This window comes from Lonchura striata, chromosome 4 (genome assembly GCF_050655825.1).
Source record: "Lonchura striata isolate lonStrDom1 chromosome 4, ASM5065582v1, whole genome shotgun sequence".
Taxonomy (NCBI): Eukaryota; Metazoa; Chordata; class Aves; order Passeriformes; family Estrildidae; genus Lonchura; species Lonchura striata.
The window spans coordinates 59,313,757-59,334,756 of NC_140706.1; the positions used below are offsets into that span (position 1 = coordinate 59,313,757).

At 39.7% G+C, this 21,000-nt stretch overlaps 1 protein-coding gene across 8 annotated transcripts in view; it reads left to right on the forward strand.

The window, feature by feature from the left end:
* ARHGAP24 (Rho GTPase activating protein 24) overlaps positions 1-21,000 on the forward strand; it is a 197,785-nt gene that overhangs the window by 10,754 nt on the left and 166,031 nt on the right. The window contains exons 1-2 of one of the 8 annotated variants that reach the window (XM_085578191.1): positions 344-561; positions 8,936-9,022. The exons of 2 other annotated variants lie outside the window; for them this stretch is intronic. In XM_085578191.1, the coding sequence (XP_085434317.1) occupies positions 507-561; positions 8,936-9,022 (142 nt within the window). In that variant the 5' untranslated portion in view covers positions 344-506. Of the gene's footprint in view, positions 1-114; positions 562-843; positions 985-8,935; positions 9,023-20,410; positions 20,459-21,000 lie in introns of those variants that run through there. 5 more of the 8 variants (XM_021549220.4, XM_085578197.1, XM_085578198.1 and 2 more) reach the window with 5 other exon arrangements.

Below are 21,000 nucleotides of genomic sequence, written 5' to 3' on the forward strand. Positions count from 1 at the left end.
TGTTGTTGGAAGTGGATGAGTCGGGGCTGCTCAGACTGCGTTCAGTCGACTAAAGCCGCACCACAGGCACAAAGGAGAGAGGAGAGGGGGCGGCAAAACTCTGCCTAGGATCTCGGGCTGTCCATGTGTCCCCTCAGGGGGACGGCAGGGAGCCCGGCCGGCTCCCGGCGGGTGTCCCGGCGCTGGCATTCCCAGAGCGTCTGGGCAGGCAGGCGCGTTCCTCCGGCGGCGCGCCCCGGGGCTGCCAGCTGCCCGTGAAACCCGAAACCCGGGGGCTGGCCTGAGGGGCCGGCGCTCACGGCACATCGCACGCCATCCATCACCCCCGCACGCCGCCGCTCCCGGGGCACCGCGGCACCCCCGCGGGATGCTGGCGGCGGCAGCCCCGCCTGCGCACGGGTCGCCTGAGCGGCTGAGGGAGGGGGCGGGAGGAGAAACTTGTGAGCGCAGCCGGGCTGCAAGCGGCTGCCGGCGGTGCCGAGCGTGCCCGAGCCGCGGCCGCGTGTATGGGGAGCGGGGCGGCCCTGCGTGAGGCGGCCCTGCTGCGGCGGGCGGCGCCGGGTGAGTAGCGCGGCTCGGCGGGGACCGGCCCGGGCTCCGCGCCGGCCGGAGCGCTGGCAGCGGCTGTGTGTGAGACTGCTGTGCTGGTCCGCTCTCTGCCTGCCGGCGTCTTGCAGTGCTCTTCGGCGCTGTTAGTTCGTGCCAGTGCTAAAGGCTTCCTAACAGGATGCGTTTCTGTTGGTTTCAGGGGTCCGGGCTGAGTGTGGGTCATCCGGCTGCTTGTTGACTTGAATAGAAATCAGACCCCTTTATGCTTTCTGCAGTTTTGGGTTTTGTGATGGACAGATCTTGAAAGGAGGACTTTGCCTAACTCTTTTGCGATTATGGTATTCCATGGATTTTTACAGCCACTGAGTGGATTTCTTTTTAACATGAAGGAGTAGTTGGCTTGTCTTTTTTTCTTCTCTGTGAAGGAAATTGAAGGTAACATTGGTCTCTATCTTCCTTTGCAGTAATATGTATGTATGTTGTCAGTTTGGGAGTTTTCTTCTTCCAGCAGGGTGGAGAGTATTAAATAATTCATGTTTGATGATGATAGAAAAATTTTTCCAAGAGATGACTGGAAGTAAACAGCAGGTTTGTTTTTTTTTTTTTTTAGATAGGTACCTTTGTCCTGAGTAGTCAGAAATGAGAAAACAAATTTCCCGTGTAGCACAGTGACTTCATAACACAGAATTTATCTAATATTAAGCTGAATTCTGTTTGTCTGTTCAGTAGCATGGTTGCAGAGAGAGGATGATGGTAACTCTTAGATCAGCAGGTATTAGGATGCTGTTAAGTTCTTCTGTTGCACAGTAGTTCTGTACCTAGGAGGTGACAGCAACTTCTGAACATTCAGGATTCCTCCTGAGGTAAGAATTATGGGAGTGGGACTGAGCAGTACAGCGAGCAAAGTATTTTGTCCTAGCTAAAAGTCATTTAAGTTCAATATCACAGTCACAGAAGACATTAAGTGTTACAGGCAGAGGTAGAGAGAAGGAAGGATTGAGAGTCAAGTGCCTGTTACCAGTCCCATGAAATTTTCATATTGTGGCAGGTTTTGTTATTGCAAAAGGCATCTTCCAGTGTGTGATAGAGTGACTTAACATTAAAAATAAATGTGCTTAAAGCGTGTTTCCTTGTGCATGGTATCTAAAGTTATTAGACTTGCCTCTTCTTTCATTGTTGTCCTGTCTCTCAGCTACATTTTCCTGCTCCTGTTCTTTACTTGACTTTCAGTATTTTATGAAACTAACTAGATTTAGTTTGGAATAAGTGGAGTGCCCATCGCAAAAGTACCCAATCAAACAAACAAACAAACAAAAACCCAGCAAACAACATGCTAACTAAGTAAAAAATATACAGCCATGTAGAAAATTCAACTGAAAACGTGGTTCTATGTGGAAGGCATGACTTCTTTTGTGCTGTAAGGTGATGTGCTGTTGGAGTCAGGTGAAAGGAAGGCTGTTGTTCCTTTGATGTGTGTCTCTCCTGGGTTTGCAGACTGGTTCATGAAGATCACTTCTATTAGTGGTTCTGTAACTAGGTTCATTTTTCTGAAGATGGAGTTTAGAAGGACAGAAATCAGGATTCTGTTAAGAAATGGACCAGGTAATAGTTTGAAGTCCTGATAAGGTCATGTCTTCAGAAGCAGCCAGAATCAAACCCCTCTGTGACCTCCATGTGCAGCTGTAGCACACAATCATGTTTTGTTGCTTGATTCAAAATCTTGGTGTTTTTTTTAAGCACACCAGGCAGAAGAAAAAAAAAAAATAGTTGAAATTCATGGTGGGTAGTTCGAAGTGATTTTTATCTGCTAACTTTAATTGTCTTCTGTGTAGACTTTTTTGTGATTATTGTGATCTGATGGCCTTTGGAAGTATGTTTCATTTCTGGAACTATTAATGGGCTTTCTCTATATTGGACAGAGGGAATGCTTGATGCAGTTTTTATTTTAAAATAATCTCTTGGAAAAGCGTGTAATACTTAATCATACTCGGTGGCATTTGTGTTCTATGCTGTTTTGAGGGTGAATGTATGTTAGCTTTCAGCCAGGGAGAAAAACAAAAGTTTGTCTTCTCTTGGTGTTGTAAACCAAGAGAAACATGGCAGGAATGTATCTGGTACAGCTCCAAGTCTGGAACTTGGTGTTCTGTTATGTCAAAGAACTCCAGGTAAAGTGAGTGGCTCATAGTGTTGGATGATAAGGAAACACACAGCTTTTAAATGACATTTGCTACTCTGCGGCCAGTCCTAGGAGAAACTTAAAAATGCAATAGAGGCCAAATTCCCAAGTTTAGATTATCTTCTTTCATGTAAGACTGTAGAAAGTGTGAGTGGTAGGATTTAGTGTGTTAGTTTCTATTATTACGCTAAAGCAAGGATTTCAAGTTAGCATTGTTTTTAATAGTTGTTGCCTGCATTTATTAAGAAAAATATTGATTAGGTTGCAGTTTTTTTAGCTGAAAGCATTCAAAAATACATGAAAATACCAGGCCTGTCAAAGATGGATGTACTTCAGCTTCAGCAGCATAGCAGTTTCTTGTACGTTTCCTGACTCTTTCCTTGTGCTTCACCATTTTGCTAGTTACGTTTGGGTGATGAAAATCGGTTGTGGTAAGCACTGGAGTGAAGCTGTAAATTTATTTTGTATTTAATTGATTATGCATCCAGAATAAACCATAACAGGCCTTGATTAGCTTCCATTATAAGCTAGATCATTTAGTTGTGAAGACTACCCTGTTTTGCCAACAAAGTAATTTGATAGACTCTCCAATATATTCATATGGTGTAATTATCATCAGTCAGCTTTACTGTGTGTTTTTGACCACCAGCTTTGTTAGCTTTGGTTCTTACTAGCTTTTTGTAAGTTTAACAGCCTTCTCTATCCGGATTTCTACTTTCTCTAGAGTTACTGTTTTATTTACCTTCTCTTTTTAAAAGTGGAAAATACAGTTTCTTCATTTCTTCATTTTCTTCTCCCTTTCTCTATTCCAGCACTTTTTAAAATGGTTTCCAGAGAAGATGCTCTCAGGTACTGTGAATTCTCCCCAGCTTGAGCACTTGCTGAACAAGGAGACATGGACTGGTGCACAGACAGACAGATGGCTGGCTGTCAGTGGCCTTTCCTCTTTGTAAATAGCAAGTTCTTTGGTATTTGTCACCTGCACAACTTTGCAGTCATTTTTTTTTTTCTTCAATTTTCTTCCGAGTCGCTGGTTACACTGCAAAATAAGATAATTGCTTGGAGACTGGAAGCCACCTGCAGTGTGGTGCTTTTTTTTTTTGTTTATGGTCATGGTCTTTGACTTATCTGTTAAATGTTTGAATTAATTTTGTCTGTTTGGCTCAGCTCTACTTTCATTGGGCTTTTCTAATGAAAATGTCATGCACCATCAGGCCAGGGATCTTGCAGGAACACACAAGCTCATTGCTTTTAACTTTAACAAACTTGTATTGTTTGCTATTGTACTTAGTTTGGAGGGGCTCTCATGCTCCATTGCTCAATGAAACAAATCTCAGCACATGCTGAATTCCTTGGCAATGTGTACAGTTTCTTATAGTGAAATACCTTTCATTTTTCTATATTGAATTTTATGTGATTTTGTGTAATGGCAATTATGATTAGTAGCTTTTTAGCAAAGGCATTTTTCATTTGTGTGACTTCCAAGTAGTAGTTGGTGTATTTCCATGGTTCTTTTCCCACATTTACCTTTGCTTTTAGAACAGTAATTTGTTAACAAAGAAAAGAAAATACAACTTGAATTTTAAGTGGACTGATACTCTAGACCTATCAAATTGAACAATCATAAAGCATTAGTAAAACCCAGCAATTTGCCTCCTTGCAAACAGGTAAATAGCTCAAAATAAGGAAATAGCCAACACATTTTGGCCCAGACCACCCTAATCAAAGAAAAAGCATGTTTGGTTCTTTCAGTGATATCTGGAGGGATCTTACTGCCTCCCAGGTGCAGGCAGGGTGCTCCTGCAGCAGGCAGAGAAAGCCTTGCTTGGTTGACTCGACCTCAGCTCTGGCAGCAGCATCCTGGACTTTCCATAAGCTGCCTTTTCAGTTGTATCTTTGACCTCCCCCAGCTGCCACGTGCTGTGCTGTGAGAAGAAAAATGTGAAGGAGGATAGAGGGGAGGAAGGTTCTGCTAATTGACAGCTGAAGCTGGAAAAAGTCTTAAAAAGAACAAAAAGAATGGTCAAGGACAGCTTCTGTGCAAAAACAGTGCAGCAGGAAGAAACTTTTCAGTGTGGAGATGAAATGACTCAGAAACTTCACTAACAAGTGGCAGGAAAGGGGTAAACAGACAATTTCTTCCTCCCTTATTTTTCAGTAGAGAAGTCCCAGGTTGTGTCCAGGAGTGATGGTGAAATGAAAGGAGGTTAGTACTGTGCACAAGATGTAATTAATAAGTACTTGCAGTGTATGGGTTAGTGAAAAGAAAACCCAGCTTTAAGGGGTAGCTAGCCCAGGGTATTGCTGCTTGCTTGTCTTAGCAATCCTGTTTCTCTGAGATTTTACTTCAGTCACAGTTGGAGATGGGCTGGATGGATTATCTCTGTCCCATTGTAGCCATCCATTTGTTCAGTTCTGACCCTCTGTCGTTTTAATATTACTAATATGGGGTGGAAAAAGATCTGATATTCTGTTTGTGGCTTGATGAAAAGGAGCTGAATGACCTCAGATCATGAAGGGCTGCCTTCTTCAGCTAGGAATGTGTGGACACAAGAAAGGATAAGAGCTGCTGGTGCAAAGCAGGTTGTGGTCTTTAAAAATCAAAAGCAGAAAGATTGATCACCATTTTGTTTCCAGGCAGTGCTGTGAGAATGTGTAGGCACGGTTTTACAGGATGAGTCTTTATTGAATGAAGTACAATGGGTCATATCAATTCAAGTGGAGCAGAGACCCCCTGAAGCCTGCTGGAACTTGGACAAGTAAGGCTTTTTCTGTACCCATCTTGAGAGCTGACTGTGTAGAGGTGGAAGATGAAGAAGCTCAAGTGCTGCAGCAATCCTAGTGTGCTAAATGACTGTTTAGAAAATGGGAGAGTGCTACAGTCAAGGGTGACTTAAAGTATGCTTAAAGCCCCTCTTGAGTTTCTTGAGAAAGAAAAATGATGCAGAGACTGCAGGCAATTAACTTTGCTTCTCATTCTTCAAATCCTGCTTTGTGAATCAGCTGGATGAGGTGACTTCCCTCCATGGCCATATTGGTTGATTATTCTTTCAGTATTTTGGAGGGGGAAAAATGTTTCAGTAATTCCTAAACAAATTGTGCATTGTACAGTAGCTTCAAGATATTGTTGCTGTGTGTACTTAGAAGTAGTGACTTTAATTTAGTTGATTATTACTGTAATGGAGTTTTAATCATATTTACCTTACCTACTTGGGCATGGACTGGGAAATAAGAATTGTGCAGTTACCAACATATAGCACACAACATGATAAAACTAATTTTTAATCTATCCTGTTGGAGCATAGCAGATTGCTGCAGTTCAAAGACAAGTATGTGAACACAGACATGTATCTAGGAGATGAAGACAGACTTCTGGAAATCTTGTTTATTTAGTGACATCATTGGCTTATTTCAGACTGTCTTGGAAAGTGTTCTGAGTAATTTGGGGTCTTGTTGTTAAAGGTGAGATAATGATGAAGGGAAAAGCTGTGCTGTACCTTTGCTTAAGATTGTAAACTAGCTACCATGGAATTTTGATTGTCCAGAAGTTGGAGCAAGCAGCTTACTTGCTGTATAAGCTTTTTTGTTGTGGAGCCTCTAGACAATTCTTTCAAGAGTTTGGGTTTCTGGATGCTTTTCTCTGTGTGTTTGTATGTCTGTGGTGGGCTGGTGTTGAGCTCTTGCCTCTTATCCGTGATTGAGATCAAAATCATGTGTCACATGCATGGATAGTCATTGTGATTATCCACTACTAAGTGTTGCAACACACAAACCCAGAAATCCTGGATGCTAGAAAGAAATTATTCCTCTGGCAGTTGCAATATTTGTGCAGCTGTTCCCACAGATGTTTCTTCTTTCTTTTTTTTTTTTTTTTTTTTAAATTTTTAAATTTCTCCTGAGAAGTAAGCAAACCGAGGCAGAAATGTTAAAGGGTCTGCCTGGAGAAGGAGAGAAAAAATGCAATACCTTTTAGTTTGGACATAGTAATTTACGTTCTTTCAAAATGACTGTGAATTCTTGCTTTGTTTGCTGAGTCCAAAGCCTGCTTAGGCTCTGCAGAGCTGAATGGAAGTGTCCTAAAATTGAAGCTTTGCAAATAGACTTTGAGAGTAAGAATCTGCTTGGGGTAATTTGGGATCTTAATAGCATTGCTGGAACCCAAATGGACCCAACTTCAATGTCTAATTTGCTCATTTTAATGAATAGGAAAGATACTGGTCAGAAAACGTATTCTGACAGAGCTCTGCCCTGTGGCTAGAAGTGAAATTTTGGAATGAAAACATCTTGGCGAAAGCCCCCCACTCCTCAGTCAACAACTGATTGCAAGATTGAGGACTAACTCTGTTCATATGTTTTTACTGTTTTGAAAAAGGCAAACACAGTTCTGATATATGACAGTGGGAAGTCTTGAAGCTGCTATTTTAACTACAGCTCAAGTAAAAATTCTATAGACGTCAATAAGTTAATTGAAATGTAGAACATTATTAACATTTGATGCATGATGGTGAAACCCCTTCTTCTCCTAGGCGAATACAGAGCTCAAACTGGAATCTGTTAACCACATCCCCCAGAAATGTTTAATAAATGATATTTAGGAAAATACATATTTGTATCAATAGAAATCTATGTCTTGGTGCCAGCAGCTTTCTTATGTTGGGTTTTTCTTTTGGGGTTCACAACTGAGTAAGCAGGAAGAAGCTCTGAGAAGGCACATGTTGTAAGTAGTGGTTTTGAGGAGTGTAAACCTATGAGAAACAATACATATCTGTCTGTAAGTGTATGAGACCTGGTGCTTTTGAGCTGTTTAGTTTTCCATGTAACCTGGTATGTGTGTGATGGCTGCTGCCTAGACTTCACCAGCTGTGTTTGAGTCCTCTTTCTTCAGAGAAGTTCAGACCTGGTTTTGTGTATTCTGTGAAAATGAGAAAGCAGCCTTAGACTCTACACGTAAATATGTCAGGTGTGTAAACATCAGGGAGAGAAGAGAACTATTTTGGGGTGATGAGGAGTAAGTTGGAGTAGCCTGTCCATGAGCATGCTGCAATGAAAGAAAAAAATTCTAATATGGTAAGGAATTCCTGGGAAGCCTTGCTACTGCTGCGCTGGGGGTGAGGGGATATGTTAAAATAGCTGGTGATGTTTTTTTTCTGTCAGAAAGTAACTATGTTGCTGGCTTCCGTGGGGTTTTAGAAGTTGGGCTTAATGAGTAGAGAGATCCTTTCCTGTCCTGCCTGCTTGTCTTATGTGGACAGCTGGGAAAAATAAGTCTAGTACTGAACCATGGGAATATTTTACAAGTATTGTAGGATGTGCCAGGACAAAAATATAATTGACATCAACATGCTTATAGTAGGACCCTTATTATTTTCACTGTGATGATTCTGTCCTGCAGTGAGTCAACTATTAATTAATTTAATAGAATCATAGAGCTATTTAGGTTGGAACAGACCTCCAATATAATTGAGTCCAATTTTTGAACACCAGCCACTGTGCTGACTAAACCACAGCACTAAGACACACATCCAGTCACTACTTGAATGCTTTCAGGGATAGTGACTTCACTTCTTTCTTTCTTAACAGCTTTACTTCTTTTGAAGAATTTCCTAGGTTTTAGCACTGATGTTAGAATTTTGGCCACTTGCCATGGTGATTCAGCTCCTGAACTGGTTGGCTGGTATTCCTGGTAGGATTTACCACACTGGGAAAGGGTTATTGGCTCTGCCCTTTGCAGTGGTCAGTGGCTCTTTGTATGGGAGTCGTTCGTCCCTTGAAATGCTGCCTTCTGCCAGGCGTGAGGGGAGAGAGATGCTTCTGGGCAGTGATAGCTGTGATGATGATGCTGTGAGCTGGGGAGCTTGGGAGTTTCTCATGCACACTCTTTAAGTCTCTTGTGTTTGGCTGTTCTTCTGTTTAGTATGTGTTGAATTCCCATGTGCTGAATTCCTGCCTCTTGCTGTCAGGCTGGGCTCACAGAGCTCCCAGAGCACTCAGCTGACACCAGGAAAGGACTAAAGCAGCCAGTTGAGCGTGCAGCACATGGCAAGTTCAGTGACAAGACTGTTTATCATGTAATGAGATTAAGCCTCTGTGCAGCACTGCTGTACACCTTTCCTTGGCTACTGGGAAAGTGGCAAAAGGCGAGCTGGGCATAGGTGTGATCCTCTGCCAGCACTGGAAATAAAATCCTAAATTCTCTCTGACTTCCTCCAGATGTTTGTATCATGTTTGATGGTGTCACTCCTGGGACACTGCTTTGGAGATGTTCATCTCCCAGCACCCACAGGAAGGCTCTGAAACGTGAGTTTTACCATTTCTTACTTTCATAGGGACTGCTAGAAAAAATGGCAGATTAGCCAAAACAGCATAACAGGTATTGTTAGTCCACATATGACTACGCAGTATTTTGTACATTATTTAGGTGTCTAGTAAGTAAGAAAAAAATATTGTGCATTACTTGGTGGAAATACCCAGGAAAGGAAATAATTTCTAGTGTGGCAAGGGCAGGTCTGTGCTGCTGTGCTGTGCACCAAGCCTACCTCCATTTTGGAGGGGGAAGGAAGGGTTCATAGCTCAGAAAAGATATTTTTGAGGTTATGCTGCTCAAAATGCATGCCTAGGTCAAGCCTCTGGTGTCCCATTAGCTTAGACTTCTGAGAAAAAGTTAGCTCTGGTAACTGAGGTCTCCATTGTGGTACTATGATGTACCATGAAGGAGCTGAATATCCTCCTGTGTCTTGGAGCTGAATATCTTAGGCTGGAGGGATTATACAGAAATAAGCCAAAACTCAAAACTGCGATACCACTCAATTATGAACATAAATTAATTCATACTTATTTTCTAACACCATAAAATATCCAACAGCTTTCTATACAACATGGCTCTTGGAGGGGGAAATATAAGCTGCAAGATAATTTCTTTTTTTTTTTTTTTTTCCCTGTTCTTTTTGTACATTCTCCTTGGACAAAAAGTAGAAAATTTTTCTTCTGAGTCATGGAGGTGCCACATTTTGGACTAATGTATGTGTGACAAGCTTCCCTGGTGTCATGTACTTGAAAAAGAGAGTCACGTGTGTGCAGTGTCATGTTCTGTGCTGACTCGTGGTTCATTCTTCTCTAGCTGAGGATCAAAGGTCCATGGTGAGAGATGGTTTGCAGGTATTTTATGCAAAGCAGTCTTGTACTCAGAAAATTCATGTGATACTTCTTGTTAAATCTGCATCTTTCTCTCATTGAACACTTTTTACTGTGTTTCTGAGCTTTTAGGTATTAGGGAATTTCCTAGAAACATGAAAATCAAATAGCAGATTTGCATGGGGAGGCCGCTGACAGTTTTAGACAGTATATCCATGTATTTTCCATGGCATGACAGTACAGCAGTCTTGGATGCCTACTTGGAAAATATCTAGTGTGGAGCTGGTGGTAGGAAGGTCCTCTATAAATTAATGTGAAGTTACTATTTGTGCTTAAAAAATAGGGTGAAAACTTGAGCTCAGAAGCAAGCTGTATGTGCTGTTGGAGGTCCAGAAGGAGTAGATTTTAGCTATTTTGGCATCTGATACATAGATTGCAAGCAATGAAGGGTTGAAGTCTTATCACAAAACCAGAAAGAAGATTTATTGGAAATGTCAAGAAATCAATCATAGACCTAATAAGCCAGTTAAGCAAGCTTTTCAGTTTGGGTATGTTTAAAAGCAAGGAGTCTTGAATGGTTCTTGTTGATAAACTTGGATGCCTAGACAGATTGCTTGGAAACTGATAAGAGCAAATAGTTTGTTCTGAGTCTCACTGAAAGTAGAACAAGAACAAAATGATTTTGGCTAGTCTGTCATTTGCAGATTTTTTTTTTTTTTTTTTTTTTTTTTTTTGGCTAATAAGGTAGGAATAAGTAAAGTAGTGTGGAAATTGGGACGAGATCCTGTAATTTTTCCCCCTTGATGAGCCATTAAAATTTAACAGAGCTCTTTGGAGAGCATTTTTAAGCTCTAACTTGTCATATTTTTGGTGATGGTAGTGCTGAAACACCTCTACAGACAGTGTTCCATCTCTACAGAACAAGTGTGTGTTTAGCTGAAAGCTTTTGTGAAAATAGGTTCATATTGACCAAGTTGTCATGAAAAGGTTACAGAATTCTAAGACAGAATATACTCATTTGCCATCCTGACCAAAGAGCACGGGTAAAATTGCTGATGGCTTGGAGTGGTCTGAGTGTTATTTTTTTGCTGGCAATGTTTAATATACTTGATGACATAGCATATATATGTTAATAAAATTGTCAGTTTAATTGGTTTAAGTTACCTTTGGAATAATAAAAAAAATTTACTATTAAGTAGCATTTCTCATTAAGATCTTTGGGTTCCTTTGTAACATTAGAATGATTGTTCATTTTTCATAATAAACATGAATTTTGTGGATCAGTAAATAAGGGATGGAAAAATGTCTCATAGTAAGTGTTCTAGAGAGGGGAGAATAATACCGAGGTACTCTCCTTTGAGGTGGGGAACTGGGAAGAAGGCCTTGGTTTTTAAACATTTACACAGGACAGGATTAAATAACTTGATAAAGTGTTCTTTTTCAGATAAAAAGCCTATGGACAAGGTGAGAGGGATTTTTGTGGCATGTTTTGTGTATTTGTAGATGCACCAGAGCTACTTCGGTTTAGAGATCCTCAAAACACAGATCCACAAACCAGATCTGTTGTTGCCAGTTCCTGCTAGTTGCATCTAGACATAAATTTGGCTTTGTGAATAAATTGCAGCTTTTTTGTTTGACTTGGCACCATTTCATCAGCTAACAAATGGCTTTCAGATGCTTGTGATTGATTCTTGTTGCCCATATAATTATATTTTTAGCATTATGTATTTTCTTATGTGCAGTCTAAAAGTGCTTAATTTTCTAATTATAATGTTTTTCTACCAATTTATCTTTTGTCTCCCATTGGTCTGCCATAGGCAATGCTAGTTTACTCTGGGAAAATCTTGTAAAATTACCTTGATTTGCAGAGAGATAAGTGAATGTGTCTGTCTGCAAAATGATGTGTAAGAATAGGGTTCTACAAAACTCTCTGCTAAAAATGAATAGTGGAGTCTTGAAAACATATTACAGGAAAACAAAGACACTTCTAGTTGCCTCCTCTAAAAGTGTAATTGTTGAACTGTTTTAAAAACTGTTATTCTGGTCGTCCATAGAGATGAAAAATTTAAATGGAATTATGAACTGTGTCATTTGCAGAGCTGAAGGTGGGTGGGGATCTCCTTGGTAGTAGAAAGTCAATAATTCTACATCTTTCCCAGGTTTTGTGCCACTTGACTTCACCTTACTCAAGCTGGCTCTTACTGCATTTGCTTCTTCTTAATTATTATGCTCAATGTCATTTTGTAGCATGAATGTATGACTCCACACTGCTGTTAAACTTTATAAGGCATTTGTGAAAAGGAAATATTAGATGTGTACAGTTTGCAAGTGTTCCCTTGAAAGAAAATAAATTCTCTATAGTCAGCAGACACTGTAGTGTTATTGATCACAAATACCGAGAACAACCAAGCAAAACACTGTATTTTGTCTTGCTGTAGAACTTGGGAAAACATGGCATAGTTCAGTATGGTATTTTACAGAAATGCTTCATTAATTTGAGCATGCAGGATGGGGGAATGGAAAGTTAAATAAAGTGATTACAAATGATTTTAAGTGTTTTAATGCCTTGAGAATTTTCTTAAATGTTGTGGTGAGCTTGAAACTGCTGCTTTTTTTGAGCAATGATGAAAACGGGTCCCCTGTTGTTTCAATTAACCGTCCATAGTTTCCTGTTACCAGTTAGGATATGGTGCAATGTTTTAAAAGCCACACAAATAAGCTTAAACACAAAAAAAAGATAAAGTATGTTATGAATGGTTCAGTCGCTTCTCAATTATTAATAAGATTTTCAGGATGATTTAGGCTTTTTTGCAGAGTTGTGCTAATTTTGTAGTGTGTTTTTTGCTGTTAAAATGGATTAACTGTGTATGAGGAAAGTTTTACTTGCTATCAAAGTAAAAACATTTCTTGTAAGCTGGTGTGATGGCTAAATACAATATGCTATAATAGAGGCAGATTTTCATCATTCTTGACTGGCCCATTTGTGGGTGTGAAGGATTGGCAAATGGAAAAAGCCTTCTGCAGATGGCATAGGATGAGCTTCCAAGAGCCTTTGTGTTTGGAACTACCTGAGGGCTGGTTGGAATTGCAGACTCCATGCATGACAGACCAGAAGAAATAATATTTCATTACTGTGTTGGTTCAGTCAGGTGAGGTACTGGACACAGGTTTAACAGAGGACAGTGCTCTGAGAATTTCATTAGCAGGTTTTCACGTGTGGTAAAATTGTGGGCCTTTTCCACTGAGCACCTATCCTCTCTCTCTAGCAGGATGTTTTGCAGTTTTGCCACATTTGTTTTCAGACATGTTCTTATAAATTGCCAGAGACTTAGAAAACCCAGTGGCTGCTGTGCAGAAAACTGGGATCAGTTAGGTGTCAATACTTAAGTGCCTCCAGCACTTTTTCTGACTTACTGTTGCTCAGCATGTTGACCTGCTGTAGAGTTTGGTGGCAGCAGCTCTATAATCCATGCTATTGTGCCAATTTATCTTGGCACATCTTTTTTTCAAAAAAGCTGTCACCATTGGACTAAGTATTGATGTTGTTATCTGAAGTGTTGCTGACACTGTCTTGGTGTTCTATTTGCATGAGGGATCTAGTTTATGACCAGAAGATCCATTTGTTCTGGGCTTTTGATAGCTGAGATGATTTTTCCCTAAAGAAAACTTCCATTTATATTGTGTTCAATATCTATTGAAACCAAATAAAAAAGGCAGAAAAAGTATTGCTGAGAAAAAAAGGCAACACATCCCAATAAAAGAAGAATCATGTGAGCAGAGTAAAATAATCTGAATATTGAGTCAGTAGTGAGTTGAAAAATGTGCAACACAGTTTTTTGGTAATTCCACTTGTTTGTTACAGTCTGCAGACTGAAAGAGGAAAACTTCCTGCAAATAAAGTCATGCAGTTCATGGAATACAAATTATTTTAATTGTTCACAGGTAAAAACGCTTATCATTACTGCTGTTTTGTCTATCAAACATCCATGAATTTGTTCATATGCTTGAATCTTTTGGTTTGACCTGTGCAGGGTAGGTGATGTCATAATACAAAACAGTATAAAAATGGGATGATTTCTTTCCATAAAGTGGAATTAATTAGTGAGACGGTTTGTACAATTATTACTGTCAGCTTTGGGTTTATGGAATTGTCATCTGGATGATGAAAATGTTTGAGTGCTATTCAGGGCACCTTTTTGTAGTACAAATTGGGATGCAGGTGTGGAGCATGGACGAGCTGAATTTGTGTTGCATGGTGTGCATGAATTTCTGGCTCTGAAGAAATAATTTGATTTCAGAGGAGTAGTCCTCACTAAACTCTTGGAGGCTTTTGCTGTACAGTAGAAAGTGGTGCTTGTTTTTGTTCTCTGAACAAGGGGCTATTTGCTCACTCAGGCTTGTTGTGGGAAGGTAACTTTGGTTTCTGTTGCTGCCAGTGATACTTGTGGTGTATTTATTTAGCCACTGATTTGCGTGCCTTAGTGAGCCGACGTGTGTCCCCCCCCCCCCCCCCCCATTAAAGCTGTTTTTGCTCCTTGCTGTTTGCACCCTTCCAACATTTGTGGAATGTTCTGTGTTCTTGGCTGTCAGGGTGTCAGTCTGACCAAATGCTCATCTTCCTTCCCCTGCCCTGAATGCCTGCCAAGCTGGCTTTTTTGTGGAGAAAAATGGAACTTGGTAAACAAGATGTTGATGTATTGATATGGCATATTGTTTTCCATATTGAATTGGAAAGCAAGTTTGCAAATAGCTTGTTATATATTACCACTGTTAGGGAACTTAGTGCAGAGAAAAGATCTATATTTATGCTGTATTCCTTCCAGGCTGTTTTTATCAGAGAAGGTAAACAGTATTTTTCAAATGTGAATCTTGTGAAAAATAGGTCAGAGTTGCAGTGTGTTCTCTGTTTATTTTGTCCTTCAAATGTGATTTTTGCAGTTCTCGTGAGGATCAGATTGTCTTATAAATCTTAAAGGCAAGCTGTCTATCCAAGAGCAATCACCTCACTGCCTTGGGATAGGAAGATAGGAAGGGAAAATTCATGTTAGTTTTTGCAAATTGTTCCATCACTTCCAAATTACCACTAGCTGAACCTTTTTTTTTTTTTTTTTTTTTTTTTTTTTTTTTTTTTTGCAAGGATGTTAGTACAGCTTGTTATGGTTCTGCTTTGCAGATTTGAACTTGAATGGGCTGCTTGAATGGTGGGTTCTTCCAGAAACCTGGACCATGAGATGAATTTTATGCCAGGATGCCCCCAGGTCCCAGACTTGAGATATCTTTTGGGAAACCCCAGGTTCCTTGGCAGTCTCTCAGGAGATGTCATGGTGCTGTGAGAGCTACTTTTGTCCTTCCTTCCTTACAGGAAAAAGAAAGTAAAATTCTCCAGTGAACCAGAATAAAGATAATAAAACCACCTTTGTTCTGGAAGGCTGAAATCTTACAACTGTTTGTGTTGAAATCTTACAACTGTTTCCGAATTTTTAAAAATTCCATTGCACACTGTGCTGCTTATGGGATTTTTTCCCAGCAGAAAATTTCTCCCCTCTGCTCTTCTTTTTTTTTTTTCCCTGGTGATGGTGTTTTTTTGGTCTGTATTTATAAACTTAATCCAAATAATTTGGGATTAGATTTTAGGACATCTAATGCATATTTGCCAAAGAGAAGAACTGGAGATCATGTTAAAAATATTTAGCTTTCATGATATCCAGATGTGTCTAAACTTTCCTTTGTCTATCAGATGTGGTGACATCTGGTTTCTTTTTTTTTTCCTTTCCCTTTGTGTTCTTCACAGTTGAGTAATTCAAAGGATAAATTGTGGCTTAGTCCTCCATATAAACTGTAGCACAGGGACATGGTCAGGTTCCCCTCAGCATCTGCTGTGAGTTGAAGTTGAGTTCTGCCTGCACAGGGGAGCTGTTGTTAAGTGTGTCACTTTTTCATGTTGTTGGGTTCCTATTGGTGCAATCATTGCTTGATTTTGAGAGCATGTTGTAAACTAATATAATAAATATATTATTATATATATATGTAAGTGTGTGTTCACTTTGAAGATAATGGAACATATCTGAAATGATGAGGTTAAATGAAAAGTAGGACTCAGATTCAAGTTTGAGATGAGAAAAGCATGAGAGAGGTGATGGGGGTTCTTGACAATTTCTTAAAGCTCAGTAAGAATGCAATAATTGCACTTCTAACAGTCTTCTCAGGAGCTCTTATGTGTACTTGAGCTTGTACCTGGATTTGGCAGTAATTCACATACAGAAATGTACTACTAGGTGATTGCCATGACAGATATAGCTGCTTCTTCTTTATATACTGTTCTTCAGTTTTTTGGTGCCATTTTCTGCCATAAATGGTTGTACCCATGACTGTGGTAGATATTGTCACTCTTACTACAGAACTAGCCAATGAAAACGGCAAAAGGGACAGCAGGCAGGTTTTTCTTTTGGGTTACAAAACCTGTGCATTCTTAGCTCATTACCCTTCTTTGAGAAATGAACCGCTTAGTGTGGACAGGAAGATTTTCTTACACTGTTCTTTCTGGTGTGCAGGTCTGGGGGGAGGTGGGGGTAGAAGGCTGGACTGGTTTTAGCTTCCCTGGCACTGTCTGAGAGGGGCAGGTGGACTTTTAGCCCTACCTCCCTTACATTTCTGTGCTGTGGAACCAGGTGTGGAGCTGTGGAGGGCTGAGCACAGCTGTGCCAGTGTTGTGGTGGGATCCTCTGTGTGGGTATTTGTGCAGGAAAAGCTGTGTGACTGAGCTGCATGAAAGATTACTAGCCAAATAATTGCCTAGTAAATTCCTGGGAATGTATTTCCCTTGTACAAAAATATTTATAAAGGGAATACTTATTTGCCAGTTTTGAGCAGAAGAAAATATACTGAGGTGAAATTAGGAAAGAACAGTTTGAAGAGGGGGCAGGGCAAAAGGTGATGCTTTGAAATCCATCACACACTCTCCTCTTCCACCTGCAGTTTCTTTGATCCAGAAAATGAACTGATGCCTCATTTCCACTCATAATAGTTTTTCAGAATGGTTTTAGAACAACTAAAAAAAAGTCCTAAAACAAACCTACCAAAACAGTCTATAAAACTATTAAAAATAATATTAAAAAAGATGTTCAAACTTTATAGGTTCTTTGACAAGCTTTAAATAGCAGTGTGTAATTTTTCAGTTTGCTTAGTGAGTAAAAGACGTATTTTTTTTTTTTTTTAATTAAAACTGCTTACTGGATCTTTTCCCACTCTGCCAGAAGAAAACATTGATTAATTTCAAGCCTAGGGATAACTTTGGTGCAGTCTCTACAGAGATCTGATAATAGTGATGGAAATTAAATAGAAGTACTTAATGGTGATTTAGCTCTCTATGCCTTGCCCTTAGCTTTAAAACTGACTGTATTTTTCAGTGAGTTTTGGTGAAGGTTCCAGATGAATTTAGTCATATCTGTCTTGTCACTGGAGTTGAGAAGGAGGAAGAGTTAGCAATGCACAGATAAGTTTTCAAGGATTTTGGAAGGAAATAAACTTACGCAATTTCTTAATTAGATTCATCTTCTGAAATCTGTCTCAGTGTGAACAGGATTATCTGTGTGGCTAAATCACTAATACTAACCACATTAATATGTTTTGGTCATGTGAATTGTTCCAGTGAAGTGTATATATGTCTGATAAGAAATATTTGACACTCTCCAAGCATCAGAGTGAGTGTGTTCTTGCAAATGCAGTGGTAATGGTTGAACTTTCAGGCTAGTCACAAGATTTTTGTGCCACTGAAGGCAGAAATAACTGCTCCTTTGGAGCAATTTCAAACATATTCTGTGTAAGGACTAAAGCATCAACTCACAGCATGGATAGACAAAATTCTGAGTAATCAGCAAATACAGCAAGGTATCTCATGAACAATTTATTTCTGCTTCCAAGTGTCCAAACTACTTCCTGCAGAGCTTACAGATAAAACTAGTTCCTGTCAAGCTGTGTGCCAAAGGACGAAGCACCAGAAGAAGAATTTGTTCACCGTTAAATAACTTCTATGTGTAGATATTCAGAATATGGGGTGGAGGGTGAAGCATCGGAAGCTGGGACTTAACTCTGCTTTTCATGTTTTGGATTCAGTCACGGTGGTCACTGTTATGTTAATATTTGAGGACAGACTAAACATTGAGAAAATTAAACGTACATGCTGCCTGCAACACCAATTAAAACAAGAAAGCCACCTACACTTGGTGGAGGGAATGGCTTCTTTTCAAAGCAATAAGCAGGTTACATTAGCAGTGGATGTACAGAAATGTTTTTTGCTATGCTGTAGCTACTCAAAAAAATAGAATGAGCTAAGTTTATGTACTGGTGGCTGAGAGTGAGGACTGCAAATGCTTGTGCTTTTATTTCTCTCTTGGTTAAACATCTTGTAGGCTTGTCTGTCTTGGGGGTGTTGGAAAAGTGATGGATTTAGTCCTTTGGTCCTGGGTTTCCTGGGGCTTCCAGTACTGAGAGGTGTACATTCTTTTCCCTTTTGTCTAATTTCCTCCCTTTGAAGTGGAGATCAGGCTTCCATTGAAAGCAGAGATTGTCCAGATACATGGCACATGAACATCTGACTTTATTTGAGAGTACATGAAAGGCTTTTATTAGTTTCTTTTAACATTTCTGTCTCATAATATCATCTTAAATCACACTCTGAAATGAAATCATAATAGTTGCTGCCTAGATTCCTTCTGTGTTGTAGAAAGCTTAATGCCTTATGTACAGGATCTCTCAAGGCCTAGCTGAGATTTCAGCTGCCCTGTCTTCCATATGTTTGGAAAAAAACCCTTCATCATCTGCATCCAATTTAGCAGAGAGCTGGAATGCTGGAAACATGTTTTTGTTCCTGGTGAAACAGAGCTGCAAGCGCAGTGCGAGTGAGAGCATCACAGTGGAGCTGTTCCTCTGTACAAAGCGGAGGTGTCCAAGTTTAGCTGCTTGTATTTATTCGTGGCTTTGGGTCCGTATCTCTCTGGTGTGGGCTGAGGTGGAGGGCTGTGGTGAGCCCACAACAAAGCTGAATGCCTTCCACAAACAATGTCTGACATCTGTTATCTCTGCTGGATTGGTGAATGATGGCTCAAGTTGATAAACTGCACAACTCTATGTAAAAATAGCTTTCTATGTGGTTGATACCTAGAGATTTTATTTTCCACCTTAGAAGAGCAGAGTTATTTTCCAAATCATTATCTGATCAAGAGAAGATGAAAAGTAAAGATGTAGTTATGGCTGCAGATACAGAGAAAGAGGAAGTAAGAAGTTACTGCTAGGAGGCTGGATTAATTTAATTGCCTTACACTGGCTTTTCTGCAGTGTCTGTTCTAGACCTTGGTTGTGAGTGTGATTCCTTGGGAAAAATTGTCCATAACTGGTAGCTGTAAGATAATAAAAGCCACAGTTTTAGCTTTTACCCAGCTCTACTGAGCTGGCTTTGCAAATGGAATAAACTGTGGTGCTGATTGTTTTAGCAGTCAACTCATGTAATTCATACTTTCCAGAATGCACCTTATTCTGCAAAAAGAAATCCTCAAACAATCTGTGCTTTGGCAAAGAAGGAGCTGCTTGAGTTTGTGAGACCCTGATTTAAACTTCATTTGGTTTCCTGCACTGAAGAAACATGTTGCTTTTGAAATGCAGGGTAGTGTTGGTACAGATCATAGATAATCTGAAGGTTACAAGCAAGGCAAAAAATATGTCCTTTTTGTTCTTTGTGAAAATAAAGAACAAAAAATCAAAAAGGCCACAGTGCAGAGCCATCATGGTCATATGGAGAGAGATGGGGCATTTTTGGGGTATGGGTGGCAAGGCTTCTCTGCTGTTTTGACTACAGTATTGTGAAATAGTAAAGCCTGTTGGACTGGAAGTGATAACCTCCTTTCCCTTTGGCATGCTGATGTTCTCCTCTTTAGATGGTGACTTAAAGTAGACACAAACTCTCCTTAATGTGAAGGGAGTTAATAAGAAAAGGGAGATTTTGCTGGTTTGTTCTTGATGCTATTTTATGCTGTTAATGAACTGTGTCATTCATGGCAGAAGAAATTTATATTCTCAGGATACCTTGCCTCTCTTAAATTTGATAAATTTAATAAATTGAACTCTGTAAATATGAACATGCTCACTACCATCTCAAAGTGCCTACAGATCCAGGACCCGCTATCTTTGGATTACTTTTCTTTTCCTTTTACATCTATTTTTCTGAAGTGTTAGTTCTAGTTAGTGTCACTTTCTCTTTTTGTAGCCTGCCTAAAACCTGGAGAGTGCTCAATGATGTTTGCTACTAGTTGGTGCTTTTTTTAAAAAAAAGAATCTAAACATAATGTTTTCCTTAAGTTTTATGTAGGTAAGTAACATATACAAGTTTGCTGGTTTTGAATCCTTTTAGGTGAATAACTTAACGTGGTTTTCCCTTTTTTCATTTTGGGTGCAGCAGTGTCAGTAAAAGATGCTTACATGTTTTCATCTGGCTTTCAGGTCACTGAAAGTAACCAATTACTTGCTGAAGTGTTCTTGACTCTAGTTCTGCTTCTCCTTCAGCTCACATGGCACAGTAGTGACCAGAAACATCAAATGCTTTTAAGGAAGGTATGCTCACCTTTTAACTGGGGTTATGATGGTGGAGTGTAAAGATTGTTGATGCAACACAGCAGAGTTGGCTTTGCTCTTAATGGTTCCTTTAGAACAAGCTGGAAAAGTAGATGTTAGCATTCATGCACAGATTGACCTTTTAAAGGATAAGGATCCTATGAATTTATTCAATTTCCCCATATGAATTAATTTTAGAGTCAAGGGATAGTGTTTGTGCTGATTTAGGAATTCAGGGACAGTATTCACTTAATGTAGAGCTGTACTGGAAAGGGCAATACCGCAATGGTGTTATTTTTCATTTACTAATACATATTTTTTCATTTACTAAAACAATTTAGATGGCATGACACACACACTGCTGATTTCTGAAATACATAGGAAGGATTGTGGACTCTCTTTTTCTGATGTAAACTTGGTATTAAAAAAGTGAAAAGTTAGTTCTTTAAGTATGAATTAATGCTTTTCCTGGACAGAAGATGGAAATGTCAACTGCAAAGTAATGGTGCTTATTTAGAGTTGGCTTTTTCAGTGGAAAGACA